General features: G+C 48.5%; 1 protein-coding gene across 1 annotated transcript; it reads right to left on the bottom strand.

Annotated features, from left to right (window-relative positions):
- Nucleotides 1–1,287: 1,287 nt before the first annotated feature.
- On the bottom strand, nt 1,288–18,737 carry SUN5 (Sad1 and UNC84 domain containing 5). The gene is made up of 13 exons (XM_040447336.1): nt 18,539–18,737; nt 16,945–17,003; nt 16,679–16,753; nt 15,751–15,817; nt 14,780–14,841; nt 11,216–11,265; nt 9,847–9,881; nt 9,178–9,286; nt 4,799–4,877; nt 3,774–3,889; nt 3,103–3,270; nt 2,520–2,606; nt 1,288–1,473 (listed from the first exon to the last, which is right to left on the bottom strand). The coding sequence occupies exons 1-13, from the start codon at nt 18,601–18,603 to the stop codon at nt 1,348–1,350; spliced, it is 1,098 nt and encodes a 365-aa protein (XP_040303270.1). The 5' UTR covers nt 18,604–18,737; the 3' UTR covers nt 1,288–1,347.
- Between the last annotated feature and the right edge of the window lie 1,732 nt (nt 18,738–20,469).

Below are 20,469 nucleotides of genomic sequence, written 5' to 3'. Positions count from 1 at the left end.
AGAGAGAGAATCTCAAGCAGGCTCCGCACTGTCAGCACAGAGCCCGACTCAGGGTGGGGCTTGAACTCACAAACCAAGAGATCATGACCTGAGCCAAGATAAAGGGTTGGACGCTTAACTGACTGAGCCACCCAGGCGCCCCCGATAATTCTGTTTTCCACAGTGACTGTATCCTTCTACATTCTCATCAACAGTGCACAAGGGTTCTGATTTCTCCACATCCTCATCAACAATAAGCATTGATTTTGTTTTGTTTTGTAGTAGCCATCCTAATGGGTGTGAGGTGGGATCTCACTGGAGTTTTGATGTGCATTTCACTAATGATTAGTGACGTTGCATGTGCTTATTGGCCATTGCATATTTCTTGGGAGAAATGTCTATTCAAGTCCTTTGCCCATTTTTTATAAGTTCATTTATATATTTTGAGAGAGGGTGGGGGGAGAGAGAACACGAGTGGGGGAGGGGCAGAGAGAGAGAGAGGGAGGGAGAGAATCCCCAGCAGGCTCCTTGCTGTCGGCGCGGAGCCTGATGTGGGGCTCGAACTCATGAAATGAGAGATCATCACCTGAGCCAAGATGAAGGGTCGGACGCTTAACCAACTGAGCCACCCAGGCGCCCCCTTTGCCCATTTTTGAATTGATTTTTTTGTTGTGGTGGTGGTTGAGTTTTAGGAGTCTATATGTTCCGGATGTGAATCCCTTATATAATTTGAAATATTTTCTACCATTCCGTGGGTTGTCTTTTTACTTTGTTTACACACTATCTTTGGAGGCACAACATGGAATAGATATGTGTATACCTGGAAAAACTGAGGTCCAGAGAGGGTATGTGTCCTGTCTGATGCCACCCAGTAAATGGTCTGTGTAATGTTGAAACACTCTGTGCTGGGCAAGGGTGGGACCTCTCATCTCCCACCTCATCTAATACAACAGCCATAATCTTGTTCCTGTTGTACACCTGGAGAGTGAGGCCCCGAGAGGGCTGGGTCTTGCCCAAAGTCACCCCTGGTCAGGGGCAGAGCATGACTCGAAGCCAGGAGATGACGTATGTACAAGGATGAGACTGGCTGGGTTTGAATCCTGGTGCTGCCCTTTGTGAGTTGTGACCTCTGGCAAGTTTTTGCTCAGTGCCTTCACTGTCCCCATCTGTGAAATGGGGCTTCATGGGGCTGTTGCGAGGGTGCCTGGACACCCAGGATGAGACTGAGAATCGCTAAGTGTGGCCTCAGACATCACATGCTAGCCCACCCTCACTCTTTGGAGCCAAAAAAGACATTCCGACTTGGGCTGGGCTGCAAAGAATAAACTTTAATCTCTCTCTGGGTAGGAGCTCTGAGCAGGCTGCTCTCTAGAGCTGTCGAGGTGGGGTCACGGAGCCGTGCACGCGCACTCGGTACAGGCAGGTGAAGCGTGGGTTCCCCCAGTTGCTTGAGATCTTCACCTTGACGGCACCAAAAGCTCGGACAGGCTGGTTCTGGAAGAGTCACAGACATGGGGCCATTGGCCTCCACTCTGCCTGTCCAGAGAGGTGTTTGGGAGTGGAAGGGAACCCTCCTATTTCACAGGTGGAGAAACTGAGGCTCAGAGAGCGGAATGAACTGTCCCGAAGCCTCACAGGAAGTTGGTACTCAGGGGTTGGGATGGAAGGTACTGAGGTGAGAAAGACAGATATACTGTGATGGGGAAAGTGTCCCAGCCTCGGGGCCCTGGACAGATGGCTGTGGGACTCTGGGGCAAGTCACTGCCCCTCTTGGGGCTTCAGTTTCCCCGCTCTGTAAGATGGGCTGGGGGGGGCGGTAATATCTTCCCATGAGACCAGACCCTGGAGCTAGCTGGCCTGTAGGAGATGCTCGGTGAGCATGCCTCCTCCTTGAGAGGGGACAGAGCCCGGTGCAGAAGCTGGGGCTTGGCCTCTGAGATCTCTCTGGATGCTCTTAACCTTCCAGGGAATTATACCAGGGGAGACTGAGGCGCAGAGACGAAGGGAATGGCCCAAGATCATGCAGATTTGTGGTACCAGGATTTGGAGCAGTATCACTGATTCCCAAGTGTTGACATTCCACTGAGTCTCAGGGCCATCCTAGCAGCCACCCCGCTGTGTCCTGCTCCTGTCCCCGACTCCCTCCCCTTCAGGCCTCAGTTTGCCCTGCTGTGGTTAGATCAGGTGCTGATGATGGGGCCTCCCAGTACAGAGATGCTAAAGTGGTCCCCCTGTTCAAGAGCTCCTGTCCACGGGAGGAACTGCCACAGGAGGAACTGCCACGGGAGGAACTGCCACGGGAGTGCTCCTGGGCAAATCAGGGAGATAATGCACTGCTAGAAGCTGGACAGGTCTCCTCCGGGTCCCACTTTTGGCTCTGGGCAGTGGCTCCATACTCTGAGCCTCGGTTTCCTCGTTTGTCACATGAGTTAGTGACAAGTGTGCACTGCGAGGCTGTCGGTGGATGAAATGGGGCTCCTGGGGAAAGCCCTGCACATGGTGCACATGTATGCTCAACGTAGGCAGCCTTTCTCAGGTACCTGGAGCGGAAACATCTGGATGATGTTTTCCGGCTGAAACTGAAATGCTCCCAGGAACACCTCCTCCTTGGGAGAGCCTTCCATGCCCTATGGAACCAGAACCAAGGCAAAAGGGTCAGGTACGGGCAGGGCCTTCAGAGGGTGTTGCCCCTCTCCAGCTGAGACTTGCATACCTCCCAGGATGGGGAACTCCCTACCTCTTTGGGCACCACTGCATCACAGCACAGAGGAATAGATAGGAAAGAGCACTGGATTGGGAATCAAAAGGCTGAGGGTCCTCTTCTAATTATGCCACTGAGTTGTAGGTTTTGGGTGTTTCCCTGACCCTTTTCTGGACCTCAGTTTCCTTATCAGTGTCTCTGAAGACTAAACTGGCTCTGAAAAGCTTGGGTTGAAATAAAGTGGCTGTTTATCTCCTATCCTTAAAGGCTGTGATCAACGCCGAACCTGGCCATTCTCAGCCTTAACTAAGCCTCATCCAGCCCCTCTAGCCTGCTTGGGTTGTGCCGACAGAGTGCCTGGAATCCCACCAGACGAGGCTGTCTCCTTAGTTAAGCATTGCTCCCTGTGGGGACGTGCTCACGTAAATGACAAAGTCCTTGGGAGCAGTGTCCAGGTTGCCCGACAGTGAGATGGTCTTGGGGATGTGCTGCAGCGTCAGGTTGGACAGGTAGACCTTCTGGGCCATTCGGATGGTCACCTGGCCTCGGTCACCCGAGAAGGCCCAGCAGTTGCCGGGTGTCACGTTGGGCTGGAAGGGGCAGGTGCGATGGGGGCTATGCTGGGTGGGTGGGTTAAGGTGAATTCCTCATCCCACCCTGGCTACCCTAGACCTCCTTTGCCTCCTGGGTGAGCCGGATCCCTCCATCTACAAAGCTTGACTCCAGCGCCACCAACTCCAGGAAGCTCCCCTGATTGCTGACAGTAAGAATGAACCTTCCCGTCAGCCCAGTGCAGGGCAGGCAGGGGCCTGCTTGGGGCTGCGAGGGTTCCTTGACCCTCAAGTCTTGAAGGGCCCCCTTCCAGTGCCAAAGCAGACTGTCCCTGCCCGGCGCCCGCCCCTGCTCCTGCCCAGTCCCCCGGTGGTTCCTGCTGTCTATTCTTGCCTCTTGCCCCTATCGCATCTCTGTCTCCTGTTCCTATCCCTAGCCCCACACCGGGCCCCCACCCACTTTGTGCGGACCCCAGTGTCTGCTTCCAGGTCCTGCCCCCAGGACCCTGACACTCCCCCTCCAGTCCCCCCATTCCCCCTGCCTCGAGGATCACGTCTGGGGGCTGCGCGTAGTTCCATAGCCGGATCCAGTTCCAGCAGGAGCGAGCCTTGTCGTAGTTGTATGTGGCAGACGTTTGCTCAAAGTCGATGGAGGCACCTGTGTGGGAGTGACGGTGTCAGATTGGGCACTGAGCACGTGCCGGGCGAACACTTTAGGTGAGTCACTGGCCCTCTGTAAACTTCAGACGTTCCCTGGGTGATGGGAGGAATAATAGAAGCCATAATCGTGGTAACACCCCCCTACCTCACGGGGCTGTTGTGAGGTTGAAGTGAGTCAATACAACAAAGTCCTTCCAGCCAGCCTCATTATTATTTCCGTGGCTCTTGCTGTACCTGCTTCACAGAGGAGGGCACTCTGGCTCTGAGAGGTCGAGTGAGGCCCCGAGAGTGTAAGCCAGTGCCCTCTGACCCCACGTGCCCCTGGGCCTGGGTCAGCTGGTGCTGCCTGGCCGGCCCCACCTCTCCTCCTTCCGCATGTCCCCCCGCCCCCCCACTCCTGCTGCGCTGTCACAGGAGGACCGTTCACATGGGTTCCCCTGGGTCTGGAAGACTTTTCCCTCCTCGCCAGGTCTCAACTCAAACATCCTTCCGCACAGGTCTCTGCCCAGGTCCCCTCCATGCCAGTCACCTGCTTCGGTTTCCCGCAACACTGATTCCCAACTACAACTGGGCCTGCGTTGGTTTTTTTAGACGGTCAGTCTCCCCGGCTCTGCCGGCCTCTGGGTTTGGGGGGGGGGGGGAGTGGAGGGACGGGGTGGGGGGGAGTAGATGCGGGGCGGGGTGGGGGGGGGAGTGGAGGGCCTCCCCTCCCCACCTCAGCCCCCTTTAGAGAAAATAGAAAATTGTAGCAAAAAAAAAAGTCGTCTGGGGGGCAGAGGCTAGCTCTGAGCATGAACTTGCCAGGAGCAGAGGATACCAGACCAGAACTGAAATCCACCCACTGAAGAGTTTCTGAGGACCCTTGAGGCAGGCTGTTGGGCGGGGGCGGTGAGGGGGAGTCGCTTACCTATAGACTTTAGGGCAAAGTCTGGCTTTTCAATATAATCTCCTTGTATCATCTTCATTATTTTCTGGGCCATTTTTTGCTGAGAAGGCAGAAAACACAAACCGTGTGCCGGTGTATTCTTATAGATCCTGTCCACGTGCGGGTTCGCACCCGGTGACAGGTGGCTGCAGGTGTCCTCGTGTCCCTAACTGCTTACCCCTGCCTGTGGAGGCCGTGGCTGGTCCTGGCACAAGACCACCGGTCACTACACTGTGAGGAGGCCCGGGTGACACGGTGCCATCGCTACCCCACCCACCGGGTCTACGACGGGGTCACACGTGGGACCAGAGTCTCAGGGAAGTTAAGGGCAGGGCGTCTGGAGTCAGACAGACTTTTACCGCTGTGGGGCTTTGGGCTAGTTACCGCCCCTCTGAGTCTTGACCTTCTTGTCTGTAACATGGGGATGATAATTACGTCCTCCTCCTGCCGCTGTGAGGACTAGAGCTAACGCTTGTAAGGCTGCTACCGTGTGCCAGGACTGTCCTCAGTGTCACGGAAGTTCACTCTTATCCCCTCACAGCAGCCCCAGGAGGTATGTGCTGTTATCACTTCCATTTTAAAGATGAGAATACTGGGGCACAAAAGGGTAAGATGTCCAAGGTCACACAGCTGGTAAGAGCAGTTTGGTTCCAGTGTTTGGGCTCTGAGCTACTACACTCTCCTGCCAGATAAAGGCTGCAAAGCACTTAGCATGCTTGGTACTCAGTAAATGCTGGCCACTATTTTTTTTTAATGTGTATTTATTTTTGAGAGACAGAGAGAAACAGAGCACGAGTGGCGGAGGGGCAGACGCAGAGAGGGAAACACAGAATCCAAAGCAGGCTCCATGCTCTGAGCTGTCAGCACAGCCTGAGGCGGGGCTCGAATCCACGAACTGTGGGATCATGACCTGAGCCAAAGTCGGCGCTTAACCAACTGAGCCACCGAGGTGCCCCAATGCTGGCTATTATTTTAATTAGACTCTTCAAAACTGTGGCCACAACCAGGTCTCCCACTCCACACCCTTCTTTCAATATGACTTTGACACTCTTCCCATTGAGAGTTGGGGCTAAGGTTCCCTCCCATAAGTCTGCGGGGGCCTGAGGCTATGGCAGAGGTGATGCCGTGTGACTTCTGGGCTAAGCCTAAAGGGGGATACAGCTCTATTTCATGGGGAGGCTCATTCTTGGAGCTGCCAAGCTGTGAGGAAGCCCACACAACACTGAGCGCCCACCTATGGTTGCATTAGTCAACAGCCCTGAGTTCCCAGCTGATAGCCAATGTCAACTTCTAGACATGTGAGTGAAGATGCTTCCAGATGGGTCCAGACCCAGATGCCAAGTCACCCCCAGCCTTCAAGTCTTCCCAGGTGAGGCCTCAGACATTGTGGAACAGTGACAAGCCATCCCCACTGCACTCCGTTTGGATCCCTGACCCACGGAATCTCTGCGCATAATAAAACAATTGTTTTGCACCACTAAGTTTTGGAGTGGTTTGCTATGTGGCAGTAGTAACTAAACCAGCCACGGTGCTACACGGCAGGGATTTGTTGATATGGAAACTCAGAAAGGTTGATGACCTGCCTAAGCTCCAAACGGTAAGAAAAAGTGTTGTATCCATAATACAAGAATATGGATCTATGAAAAAGAACACCCAGAGAGCAAAAATGAAGTTCTTAGGAATTCAGACTATGTTAGCAGAAATGAAAAACTCAATAGAAGTTTTGGAAGATAAAGCTGAGACTATTTTCTCATATCATAACAAATAGAAGAAAACAGGAAGAAATGAGAGAAAGAGGATTAGTTCAAGAATTTAACATCCAAATAATAGGAGTTTCAAAAATGAGAATAAACCAAATATGGCTGGGAGGGGATACATCCATTTAATCACACAATTAAAGAACACTTTTTAGGACTAAAGGGCATGAGTTTCCAGATTGAAAGGGCCCCAAGGGTAGCTAGCCCATAGGCAAATTATCATGACATTTAAGATGTAAGGTGAGATGTAGGGCTTCCAGGGAAGATATGGTAAGTTACAGAGGATCAATGTTCCCACTAAAAACAACTAGTAAAACCAGATAGTTTATGAAATCATATTGTAAAGCCACCACTGAGCTATGGGAGCAATGAGGACCAGATGTATTAAAATTCTAGAGAGGAGAGAACCATTCCGAAATTCATGAACAATTTTTTAATGCCTGGGGGCATTTCATGATCTGGGCATGGGCTGAAGACATGGGCATAGGCTGGACAATGGCTGCTATTGGTGAAAGAGAAAGCAGCAAAGACTTTAATAGACACACAGGACTAAAAGGACAAAATTGGAGACTTGATGAACCTCAAACCTGAACAGTTTTCCCCATAAGATGTTAACTGAAACCCAGAACTATTAAGAGGCCAAAGAGCTAACTTGAAAGCTTCTGAAAGACATATTAAAACTTCCCAGTCTCATAATGCTTAGAAACCAAGCCCCTTTCCGTGAAGGGACCCCAAAACAAAATAAGCAAGAGATTAAAGCCTTACAAACATCTTCTTAGTATATATCAGAAACATTGGAGGGCTTGTTGAAACATACATGATTGGCTCCCATCCTCAGTAGGTCTGAGGGGGCCCATTAATTTGAATTTCTAACATTTTCCCAGGTAATGCTGATGTTCCTGATATGGGAGCCACACTTTGAGAACCGCTGCCCTAGAAGGAGTGGTGAATCAATACTGAGAGACTGTAGCCGCACCTGGAGGCACTAAACCAATTATGGGCACAATTAGAGGCTGAGAATCCAAGCTTGCCCCTGGCAGAGAAGGTTACCACTAGGGCTGCAGATTTTGCATTCATGCAGGGCTGGGAGACAAAATTGGAGACTTGAGAGGGGTGCCTGGGTGGCTCAGTCCATTAAGTGTCCAACTCTTGATTTCGGCTCAGGTTGTGATCTCAGAGTGCGTGAGTTCAAGCCCAGCATCAGGCTCTGTTGCTGACAGTGTGGAGCCTGCTTGGGATTCTCTCTTTCCTACTCTCTCTGCCCCTCTTCTGTTCGTGCTCACTCCCTTTCTCTCTCACATTAAATAAATAAATTTAAAACAAAAACTTTTTTAATTTTTTTTTTAATTGGAGACTTGAGAATCCTCCGACATATGGTCAGTCTTTCCCATCAAGATATCTACCAAAAGTTTGAAGCTGCATGGGAAGGGCACTAAAGGGTTAGGCTGAAAACATCTGACTAAATCTTACACAAATTGCCACCCAGGTTTGAAACAGCTCAATGAACATCTACATAGAAGTGATAAGTGTACTCATCTTCCTTATAAAGAAAATGGGGAACTCTCTCTAGTTGAAGTTATACCTATCTGGAGCACAGAGTTCTTTTGTATACAATGTCCAGAAAAACACTAAAAAATTACTGGACATGAAAAGACAATACCATATGATTGATACTCCAAAGAAAAACAACAATAGAAAAAGATCATAGATGATCCAGATATTGGACTAAGCAGATAAGGATATAAAAATTACTACAACAATATATTAAATAAAAGAAAGAAAAAATGGACGACATAGGTAAGATGTTGGAGAATTTCACCATAGAATTAAAATTTATGAAAAGAATCAAATATGTATTCTAAAACAATGCAATATATGAAATTAAGAACTTAATGGAAAAATTTAACAGTAGATTGGACAGAACAGAATACAGGATTAGTAGCAAACTTAAATGTGAATCGAAAATATCAAAACTCAAGCACATAGAGAAAAAGAATGAAAATCAAACACATCAGGTAGTAGCATAAGAATTATGTGGAACACACTCTAACAGGCTAGCATAGATGTAACTGGAGTTCTAGGAGAGGAGATAGATAATGGGGAAGAAACAATATTTTAAGAAACAATAGCTAAGCATTTTTAGCAACTATTGAAGAAATAAATCTGCAGATCCAATAAGCTCAGCAATCCAATCCCAAGCAGGTTAAATATGCAACACTGTGGATAAAAAGAACACCATACAAACTCCCAGAGATAAAAAAAAAAAAAAAAAAAAAAAAAAAACTCAATGGACCAATAATAAGAGCACTAACAGACTTCTCAACAGCAGCAGTATAACTAGAACACAACAGTGGAATTCTTTCAAAATGTTCAGGGGAATAGTTCCTATCTAGAATTCTATACCCAGCCAAACTATCGATCAAATGCAAGGGTAGAATAAAGATATTTCCAAATGTGCAAGTTCTAAGCAAATTAATATGCCTCTTATTTAACTCTTTCCCAGGAAATTATTGGGGGATGTGCTCCACCAAAAGCTGGGAAATAGGAAGAAGGGCATCAAACAAAGAAGTCAGATGTTTGGGAGCAGAATGGCCAGTATCTCACCTCATCTGACATGGCTTCCATCAACTGGAGCTTGGCAATGAGTTGGGTCATGTTACCTCGGAGGTCCTGGATTTCCCCAGAGTGATGCCGCACCTTCTCCTGGTACATTCTTACAAGAAAGGAGTGAGAACATGGAGTGACTGATTTGCAATGCTGCTATTGTCACCCTCAGCTTCTATCTGTGTCAGTCAACCTACAAAGAACTAGCTTCACATTTCCTCACTCTTCTGGGCCCATCCCTGGCCCTACCCAGCAGGTTCTTGTCTCTTCCTCCTACTTGGAATATCTTTAAATTTAACTCATTCCTTCCAAATATTCCTATTTTGTTTGCAGTTAAGGATGATGCCACCAGGTGGTATACTGTTGGTTAAAATTTCTTCTCAGCTTCCACTTGCTGAGTGTGATTTATTCAGGACAGTTGACATCTTTAACGTTCATAATTACCCAGAGCAAGGTGGGTGTTATATCTCATCTCATAAATGAGGAGTTGAAGGCCCAGAGAGGTGAAGTGACTTGCAAAAGTTTATCCAAGTAGGAAGTATGGGAGCTGGGATTTAAACCTAGGTTTATCTGACTGTGGAGCCCACATTCTTAGCCAATACCTTACAGGTCCTGGATATAGTTCTGGTTTTTAGGTGATAGTAAGATTATTTAGCAGATTCTTCTTACCTCAAGCTCTGCAGTGGACTATCTATGCTGTCATCCTGGTAGGGTGTTGCAGAAACAAGGGATCTTTTTCAGATGGCCTCATCTGGGCCCAATAGAACTTCCTCCATTCAATCTCCCACAACCATAAATCCATCCATTCATCTGCCTTCCCATTTACTCTTCCATCTATCCACTCACCTACCATCTATCCAAAATCCAGTGTATCCTCCATTTTAAGTCGATCCATCCAAATCCACATTCATCCACCCTTCCACCTATCCACCAGCCCATCCAACTACCCTTTCTCACACATATACTCCTCCATTTATCCAACCTGCCTCATCCCTCCTATCCACCCTCCCATTCATATAACTTACCTTATATATTGTCAATACCCTTTCATCAATCACTTCATCCTCCCATCTATCCAAACTCCCATTAAACATCTGTCCATCCATCCATCCATCCATCCACCCATCCATCCATCCATTTATCCATTCATATAGCTAATCTGCCCTCCTATCTGTCCATCTGTTCATTTTCTCATCCATTGAGTCTTCCATTCATCCATCCATCTATCCCCCCAGCCATTTTCCCACATCCCTACATCCATCACTTCTATCGTCTCATGCATTCCACATTTCCATCTGATCATCCAATTAACCAATACTGATAGTGGCAACTTTCTGCCCAGTCCTGAGGTGGACATCACTGGAGTGAATTAGATGTGGCTCTGCCTTCAAGAGCACCCAAAAAAGTTGGGAAAATGCCATTGGTTGCATTCATGATTAGAGAAAATTGTGGGAGGAAAGGGGAATGTCATCCCCTCCACCTGGTATTTCTGGGGGAAGTGACATTTTAGCTGGATCTTGAAGTATATGAAGGAGTTTATAAGGAGAAAAGAGTAGAGGGAAGGACAAGCTCATCAGATCTCTTTTCTCCTTAAGCATTCTGAGACTCTTTGTTGTCCTCTGACAGGGAGCGCTAGCCATGATTTCCTCCTCCTTTCTCCCCAGGAACCACAAAGCAGATGATCTTATTTCATTTGAACAGAACAAACCGCCTTGAGTAGAGAGAATTGTGTTCCATTCTCACCATCGTTCTCTAGGAGGGAGATTTGATAAAGGAAAGATAGGTCACCTCTGGGAGGAAGAGGCAGGAGAGCCATTCTGTAGGATGGACTATTGAATCTGGTCTTTAAAGTCACATTTTGGTGAGAGAGATGGGTTCCAGGTGGGTGGCATCGCAAAGACAGAGATTTGGGGCTGGCACGAGTCAGGAACTGATCAGGTTCCAGATGTGATGAGAGTGAGAGAAGCTGATGTAGGCAGCATTGACTAGTTGGGGTGCGGCCAGTCAGTGCTGAGGCCTGAAGAGAGCACACACTTACCTTCCAGACTTCCATTTTAGACGGTACGTGCATAGAAAATATCCAGAATCCTGTGGGGCCAGGAGAATGAGAGTGAGACATTTAAGATGAAAGGTTAAAAGCTTAGGCTCTGGAGTTAAGGCATCTAGACTCAAATCCCAGCTTTGGCACTTGCTAACATTGTACAACTTTGGAAGAATTTACTTAATCTCTCTATACCTCAATTTCCTCCTCTGGGAATTTCTTCCCCCTAAAATGGGACCAACAGTAATATCCACTTCATGATCAAATGATATCGTATATGTAGAGTGTTTCACATAAACCAAATAATCCATGTCCCCTCTCTCTCCCCTGCTCCAATTCTACTGGGGATAATTGATGAAGAGAAGAAAATGGGATAATGTTCCCCGTATTTTATAGTCTCTGTGTTGCCTTAAATCCTACCATTCAAGCCATTATTAAAGCTCTTTAAAACCTATTCATTGTTAATGATAAAACAATCAACAAATCAGGAATAGAATGGAACTCCCACAATCTGATAAAGCCCATTTATGAAAATCCCCCAGCTAAAAAACACTTAATGGTAAAATATTGGATGCATTCTTCCTAAAATCAGGAACAAAACAATTATGTCTACTCTTGCCATTTCTATTTAACATTGTCATGTAGGTTCTAGCCAGGTCAATTAGTCAAGAAAAAGAAATAAAAGGCAGATGACACAACCTTGCATACAGAATCTTAAAGTATCTAAGACTGGATGTCATGCTCAGTGTCAAAGCAATAAATGAGTTCAGCAAGGTTGCCAGATACAAGATCAGTATATGAAAATCAATTATATTTTTCAACACAAGCAATAAATAATCTGAAAATGATATTAAGAAAACAACTCAATTTACAATAGCATCTCAACAAATAAAATACTTGGAATAAACTCAACAGAAGTATAAACTTTGCACTCTAAAAGATACAAAACATCATTAGAAGAAATTAAAGACAACATAGAGATATATCAATAATAGAAAGACAGCCCATGTTCATGGATTGGAAAACTTAATATTGTTCAGGTGACACTACTCCCCAAATTCATCTATGAATCAATGCAAACTCCCTCAAAATACCTATGGCCTTTTTTTTTTTTTAAGAAGTGGAAAAATGGATGCTAAAATTCATATGAAAATGTAAGGGACTATAATAGCCAAAACAATTTAAAAAGAACAAAGTTGGAGAACTCATAATGCTGGATTTCAAAACTTATTACAGAGTTATAGCAATTAATCCAGGGTAGATAGATAGACAAATAGAGAGATGGCAAATAGATAGACAAATAGATAGATGGCAAATAGATAGACACATAGATCAAAGGAGTAAAATTAAGAGTCCAGAACTAAACTCTCACATTTATGGTCAATTGATTTTCTTTTTTTTTTTTTTTAATTTTTTTTTTCAACGTTTATTTATTTTTGGGACAGAGAGAGACAGAGCATGAACGGGGGAGGAGCAGAGAGAGAGGGAGACACAGAATCGGAAACAGGCTCCAGGCTCTGAGCCATCAGCCCAGAGCCTGACGCGGGGCTCGAACTCACAGACCGCGAGATCGTGACCTGGCCGAAGTCGGACGCTTAACCGACTGCGCCACCCAGGCGCCCCTCAATTGATTTTCAATAAGGGTAGCAGACAATTCAGTAAGAGAAATAATAGTTTTCTCAATAAATGGAACAACTGGATATCTACATTCAAAATAACAAAGTTGGACTCTTACCTCACAACATATGCAAAAATTAACTCAAAAATGGATCATGGACCTAAATGTAAAGGCTAAAACTATACAAATCTTGGAAGAAAAAGTGGGAGTAAATTTTTATAGCTTTGGGTTAAGCACTAGTTTCTTGCACCTGACATTAAATTACCTATGGAAAAAGAAAACATGGATAAAGTGGACTTCATCAAAATTTAAAAAATTTGTGCTGCAAAGGACACCATCAAGAGAAAGTGAAAAGACAACCCACAGAATGGGAGAAAATATTTGCAAATTGTATATCCGATAAGGGACTTCTATCCAGACCATACAAGGAACCCTTAAAACTCAATAATAAACAGACAACCCAATTTAAAAATGGGCCAAGACTGAATAGACATTTCTCCAAAGAAGACCTATAATTGGCCAATAAGTATATGAAAAGGTGCTTAACATCATTAGCCATTAGACAAATGAAATAAAAACTACAATGAGGTACCACACTTCATGGCTAAAAATTTTTTTTTTATTTTTTTTAACGTGTATTTATTTTTGAGACAGAGACAGAGCATGAACGGGGGAGGGTCAGAGAGAGGGAGACACAGAATCCGAGACAGGCTCCAGGCTCCGAGCTGTCAGCACAGAGCCCGACGCGGGGCTTGAACTCACAGACCGTGAGATCATGACCTGAGCCGAAGTCGGCCGCTCAACCGACTGAGCCACCCAGGCGCCCCATAAAATTAAAGACAGGTAATAACCAGTGTTGGTGAGGAGGCAGAGAAATTGGAACCCTCATACATGCCAGTGGGGATGTTAAGGTGGTACAGCTACTTTGGGAAAAAGTTTGGCCAATTGCTTAGATAGTTAAGCATACAGTTGCCACAAAACCCAGAAATTCCACTTCTAAATAGATACCCAAGATAATTGAAAACACATGTCCACACAAACATTTTACAGGATCATTCACAGGAACATTACTAATGGTAGTCAAAAAGCAGAAACAACCGTAATATCCATCAACCGATGGACAGATAAGCAAAATGTGGCATATCCAAACAATGGACTATTTTCAGCCATAAAAAAGGAGGAAATGCTGATGTATGCTACGCCATGGATGAACTTTGAAAACATTATGACAAGTGAAAGAAGCCACAAAGACCACATAGTGTATGATTCTATTTATATTAAATGTCCAGAATAGGCAAATCCATAGTCACAGAAAATAGATTAGTGATTGGTCGCCTAAGACTGGGGTGAGGGGGAATGGGACCCAACTGTCGGGGGGGGGGGGGCCCCGGTTCTTTTGGGGGCAGTGAAAATACTGGAATTTGATAACGGCGATGGCTACAAAACTTTGTGAATATACTAAAAACCACTGAATTGTACACTTTAGAATGGTGATCTTTCTGGTATGTGAACTATGTCTCAATAAAGCTGTTATTTAAAAAAAAAAAAAACTAATTTGTTAAGTTTCCTAGGAATTTCAAATTTCCTAAGACATTCTCTCGACCCCACCCCCACCCCACTGCCCTGCCTCCTTGGGCCAGTGTACTCGAGAGGAGGGAGGAGACTCCTTGGCTCGAGAAAGCAAAGCTGCGACCTGGGAGGTGGCAGCAGTGGTTGGAAGGAATCCGCTGAAGCTCAGAAACAAGTAATAACGATCATACCACGGTTGGGGGGAGAACTTGAGTTTTCAGCGCTTTTCTTAGTGTTCAAAACATGTTCTTGGTCATCAGTTAATTTAATCCTCACAGCAATACTCGTTAACAGCCTTCACTCTTTTCCTCCCCAGGTTGGGCAAGAGCGCAGGGATACCTCCACCTGGGAGGGGCAGGGCCCTGGAGACTTACCAAAAGCACAGAGGATGAGAACACCTGTCTTTTCCATGAGCTTCTGGAAGAGCAGCCTGCATCTGGAAAAGAGAGAAGCAGAGGTCAAGGTGAAGTGGAGTTTTGCATAGGCTAGCAAGTCCTGGCCTGGCCCTTGCCCTCTTCCAACCCTGAAGCGCAGGGCCCTCCCTGGGCAGTGATACCCCCTCCAAGATGCTGACCACGTTCTGTGACTGCACAGCCTCACGGAGGAAAGAAAGCTCTCACCCCAGCATTTGGGGCCATCAGAGATACACTGACCGTGGTCCACCACGTCCTTTTCACACCCGTCTCCAGCTACGTACTGTCTGTTCCCTCCCTTCTGTCCCGGTGAGCGCACCCTTCAGGGTTCAGCTCAAACAAACGTCCCCTCCTCCTATGACCTTCAGAGTCAACACTGCCCACCCTCACCCTTAACACCGGGTTTGGTGTCTTCCCCTACTGGGAGCTCAGGAGTGGTGAGGGTCAAGGCTGGGCCCAGAGTAGGCCTTAAGATGTTTAGGATGCAGGCTCTAAATGGATGAATGAGGGCGAAAGCTTTGCGGCACTTGGGAGGAGTTTGCGTGGGACAGAAGAGTGAAGGGAAAGGAAGGGACAGGCATGCCAGGAAGAAAAACAGCCTGTGCCTGGTGCTGAGGTGGGAGCAGGAACGGTGGGCCCAGGGGGTGAGAACCCTAGTCTTGCTGGCCCAATGGGTCCACAACAGGATGCAGAATGAGAGCGGCATGGAAAGAAAGGGTGGGGCAGGATTCCAGAAGGTTGCGGGCTGAGGTGCTGGAGCCCTGGGGAGCCACAGTGGGTTCTGAGGTGAGAGAATATGCTAAAAGCCAGGTTTGGGATGGCTGGTCTGGTCCGGTGATCAAGGGATCATCCAGACCAGTGAGGGGACTGCCATAGGAACGGGCTGCGTGTTCCCAGCCCCCATCACCCTCCCCTCACCTGCCCCCGCTCACCTGCAGTTGTTGAACAGAATCTGGTGAGCCTGAGTCCTCAGGAAGCAGGCCAGGCAGGTGATCCAGGCTGCAAAGGAGGCAGGAGAGCCAACCCTTGCAGGAGGCGAGGTCCTACTGCTGGGAGACCCTCTCAATTTTGTAATCGAGCCCAGGATAGCCCTGCTCTGGGGCACACGAAGCCTGGGATGTGCCGATGCCCATTCCCAGACACTGGGGGCTTCTCAAGGGCAGAGTCCTTGTCTGGTTTATCCCCAGGTACCCAGTGTTGCCCACCATGGAGCTAGGTAAAAAGTTGGGGTTCAGGATGGATGAGTAGGTGGGAGACACGCGAACAGACAGGGGAATGGTAAGAGAATGGTTTGGAAGGTGGATGAATAGGAAGACGGTTGAGAGGAGGGGCGGACGGAAGGATGGATGGAAGGACGGATGGGTGGGTGACTGGATGGGTGTGAGTAGTAACAAATAAAGGTACGTGTGGCCGATGGCTGACGCAGTGAACCCATGGGGTGCGTGGATATTACAGCAGATGGATATGAGGGCAGATGGCTGGAGAAATGACTGAGTGATGAGGAAATGGAGGGGTGGGTGGGTGAACACTGGCATAGAAGGCTGATCTTTAGGGGGTGGTCAGACCCCGTGCCCGAAGGGAGGGCACGCCGCGTCACACCATTCCGTGGCTTCATCAGTGGCCTCAGGGGCCAGGCTGGTGGGAGAGTAGCGGAGGGCCGACAGTCAGCCCCTCCAAACAGCAAGTCTGCCTCCTATCCCCTCTCCCCGACCACCAAAGAGACTCTGGCTGGAATGACGCCCCTGCCACCTTCGCTGGGAAGTCCTCCAGGGTTCCCTCCCTCCCCTGCAGCCCAGTGCAGGCCTTACCCCCACCCAGGCCCACGTTGACGGCCAGCGCATCTCTTCGGTGTATACGTACAGATACAGGCCAGCACGCACTGGGCCAGGCTCAGGGCCGGGGCGTTGATGCGGATGGGCAACACCATGGCATCACCTGCAGAGAGCACGGGGCCTGTCACGTCAGCGCCCACAGACACGGGGAGCACCCAGAGCGTGGTGCAGCCACGCCTGCTCCCTAGCCCGCCCCTTGCTGTGTGACTCCGGGCTGCCCATCTGACATCTCTGAGCGTCGGGCCCTAGTTGTTCACGAAGACCCCAGGGCCCCTCTCGTCCCTCCCTGCTCACTCGCGTTTGGCAAGGCGTCCTGGGCCATCCTGCAGGTGTTCCGGCCTCTTTGGGCGACCCTGGGGATAACAAGATTCACAATCGCATTTTATAATTTTTTCAAGAAACGTGGTGTCCCCGCGTTCCAGATTGAGAGACTGAGTGGCGGACAAGTTCGCCCAAGACCACCAGCCTGCGAATCAGGGACATACCAGGTCTGACCAACCCCAAACGCAAGTCTGTTTTGAGGAGAGGACTCGGTTTGCTGTGGCAGTCACAGGTGGTTATCCCCGCAAAGCCAACCGCTCCCGTCACTGGCAGGAGGCTGATTTTGGTCCCTCGTCCACTCCTACCCCATGTGATTTTAGACAATCCCGATCGCTCCAAGCCCTGCTGTCACACTCCCAGTGCCTTTGCTGTGACTGGCTCTGGTGGTGGTGGGGGGGGCAGTTCCTACGGGGTGAGGTGTGGGGCTGGGCTGGGTATAGAGGCCTTGGGGGAAAGGCTTTCTCATTGCTAAAATGAGACCCACAGGAAGCAACGTCCACTCTCCTTGCACCCTATACAGCCATGCTTCTCCGTGCTTCTGGAACCCTGGTGGCCTGTGACGGCGAGGAGGCCAACAGGAAGAGCAAAAAGGTGGCAGGGACCTGTATCTTAGGGGACATTGCAGAACCGCAGAACTAATGTGCTCTGGAACCACACATGTCTTGGGACCTCTTGGCATGTGAGATAACAAATTGTCTTTATTTCTTAAGGCAAAGGTCTCCAAACATTTATTATCATACTCCCCTGATGTATTTACATTTATGAAGCAATTTTATATATATAATACCATATACACATATATATGTGCATAGCTCCAAGTGTGCTAACATATTATTTACTTTTTCAAATATTTATACGTTCTTGAGGACTACAAATTAAAAGAGGGTGGGCTAAAAATATATGCTGAAGTTCGGATGATTTGTCCCCTCACCCCAGCAGATTGTTTTGTATATCCTCTTTTTAAAATATTTTTTAAAATGTTTTTATTTTATTTTTGAGTGAGACAGAGTGTGAGCAAGGGAGGGGCAGAGAGCGAGGGAGACACAGAATCGGAAGCAGGCTCCAGGCTCTGAACTGTCAGCACAGAGCCCGACGTGGGGCTCGAATTCACAAACTGTGAGATCATGACATGGGCTGAAGTCGAAGGTTTAACCAACTGAACCACGCAGGCGCCCCTGGTTTGTATACCCTCTTGGGATATACACCCCTTTTGGGGGCGCAGAAGTGGGCAGACAGATGGCAGAGGTGCTTGTTTGCCCGTTTACCATCTCCCTCACTGGACTGTGACCTCCGTGGGGGCAGGAAGCACTTCCGCCTGGCGCAGCCCCGTGTCCCCAGCACCCTGCTCAGTGCTTAGTAGGTGCTCAATAAACACATGTGGAAAGGGTGACTGCCCCATCACTCCCTTGGCTGGGAGACTTTAGGAAAGCCACAGTCAGACCTCTCTGACCTCAGTAGCTGCCTCTGTCAAGTGCGGCTGGTGACCGCCCGCTCACCTCCAAGGAGAGGGCAAAGGCAGTTTGTAAACCGCAAAGAACTGGGCAGAGAGGGGGGCTGCCGTCCTCACCTCCTGGGTCTGGCATTCTCAGGCGGGTCACACGGGTCCCTGGGGTTCCTCAAGGACCGTGGCATCAATTTCCCTCTCTAGGAAATCTAGGGAAATGGTGCTGGGGCTCTCTGGGAGTCGGCAAGGGGGAAGAGATTACCACTGCTGCCACCTCCTAGCGTTCCCTGGAAGGTGTCATGTGGGATCTAGCCGGGTCAAGTGGAGTCGTGGGCACTGTGACCTCACAGAGCGGGGGGGAGGGGCTCTGCCCAGTCTCCAGCTTGGCCCTAGAACTTCCCCTTGGATGAGCCCATTCTGACTCCCTTTCTACTTATAAGATGAGGAAATTGAGGTCCCAGGACGGGAAGGGCCATGCTAGGATCTCAGGGCCTGGGCAGGGGTGAGAACCCAGGCTCCCATATCCAGGCCATGCTTTGTTCTTGCCCCCAGACCCCTTCCTGCCTCCAGCTTCCCGGACTTGCCACCTGCTTAGGCTGTCCATGAAGGTTTATAATGCTTGTCTTCTCGCTAGTGGAGGTTTTGCATAACACAAAATAATGTATATGTGGTTGCTTTAATCAAGTTCTACTTCTCCTGCAGAAAAATAAACGCATAGCAGAGTGGAAATGTCTGGCTATAGATATTTTTTTCCGTCAGCCCTGCCAATGGAGAGCCAGTTTGGATTGTGAAGCTTAAAGGAACTCACTTTTGCCCCTTGATGGTAGTTGAGCAAATTGTAGGCTAAGTTCCAGCAGCCTGCAGAAGAAGGGTCCCTCAGGGAGTCCGGCATACAAAAACAGAATGTGTTTGTGTGTTAGGTTACAGAACAAAGATGTGACGCTTGCAGATGGGATTGAGGTTGCTAGTCAGCTGACCATGAGGTAGGAGAATATCCTAGATCACCCAGGTGGGCCCAGTGTAATCAGGGTCCTGTACCTGGCAGAGGGAGGCAGATGGGAGACTCGATGGTTTGAAGGTGGAGGAAGAGGCCTTAAGGCATGCAGTGAAAACAGCCTCTGGAAGCTGGAAAAGGCAGAGAAACAAATCCTCCCCTAGAGTTTCTGGAAAGGAACAAAGCTCTGCCAATACCTTGACTTCAGCCCAGCGAGATCCATTTTGGACTTCTGACTTCCAGCGATATAAGACAAGAAATCTGTGTTTAAAGTCACGACGTTTGGGGCGCCTGGGTGGCGCAGTTGGTTAAGTGTCCGACTTTAGCCAGGTCACGATCTCACGGTCCATGAGTTCGAGCCCCGCGTCGGGCTCTGGGCTGATGGCTCAGAGCCTGGAGCCTGTTTCCGATTCTGTGTCTCCCTCTCTCTCTGCCCCTCCCCCGTTCATGCTCTGTCTGTCTCTGTCCCAAAAATAAATAAACGTTGAAAAAAAAAAAATAAAGTCACGACGTTTGTCGTCATTTGTTACAGCAGCAATAGGAAACTAATACAGTACTCTTAAGAATTTTCGGTGAAGGGGAAGCCCTGAAATACTGCCACTATAATTGTTCCAAGGGTCTTCCAAGTGCACATACATGCATTCGTTCCACGAATATTTACTGAGCACCCGGTATGTTCCAGGCACCGGCTGCAGAGGTGAGCAGAACCAGCTCCCATCCCTGGGGAGGGGGGTCAAGGGGCTAGATCACCCAGGATGCTACACCGTGCACGTAGCAGGCGCCTGCCCATGCTTGCCACTGCTGTAGGGAGGAGGGGCTGGTGAGAATCTCCCTCCTTTGTATCCACTGGTTGTCAGTCAGTGTCCCCCGTGCTGGATGTGTCGAGGAAGAGGAAGTGTTTGTGCTGAGAGCAAACACTGAGAGTGGCTTTGGTCAATATTTGTGCCCCTCTCCACCGTCAGCTGTTTGCCCCGGCTACCGCGAGGGCCGGGCGGCCAGGAGTCGGATGTTAGGGAGCTTGTGGCTGACATAAGAATAGGGCAGGGGAGCTCCCGTCCTT

Source organism: Herpailurus yagouaroundi, unplaced genomic scaffold, assembly GCF_014898765.1.
Source record: "Herpailurus yagouaroundi ecotype Mexico unplaced genomic scaffold, PumYag 196, whole genome shotgun sequence".
NCBI lineage: Eukaryota > Metazoa > Chordata > Mammalia > Carnivora > Felidae > Herpailurus > Herpailurus yagouaroundi.
This window is presented reverse-complemented; position numbering and strand designations above follow the sequence as displayed.

Coding starts and splice junctions, on each gene's coding strand:
- SUN5 (XM_040447336.1), bottom strand. CDS start 18,603: ATGCCACGGTCCTTGAGGAACCCCAGGGACCCGTGTGACCCGCCTGAG. Junction 17,004..18,538: donor GAGAATGCCAGACCCAGGAG/GTGAGGACGGCA, acceptor TGTTATCCCCAG/GGTCGCCCAAAGAGGCCGGA. Junction 15,818..16,678: donor GTGCGTGCTGGCCTGTATCT/GTACGTATACAC, acceptor CCTCCTTTGCAG/CCTGGATCACCTGCCTGGCC.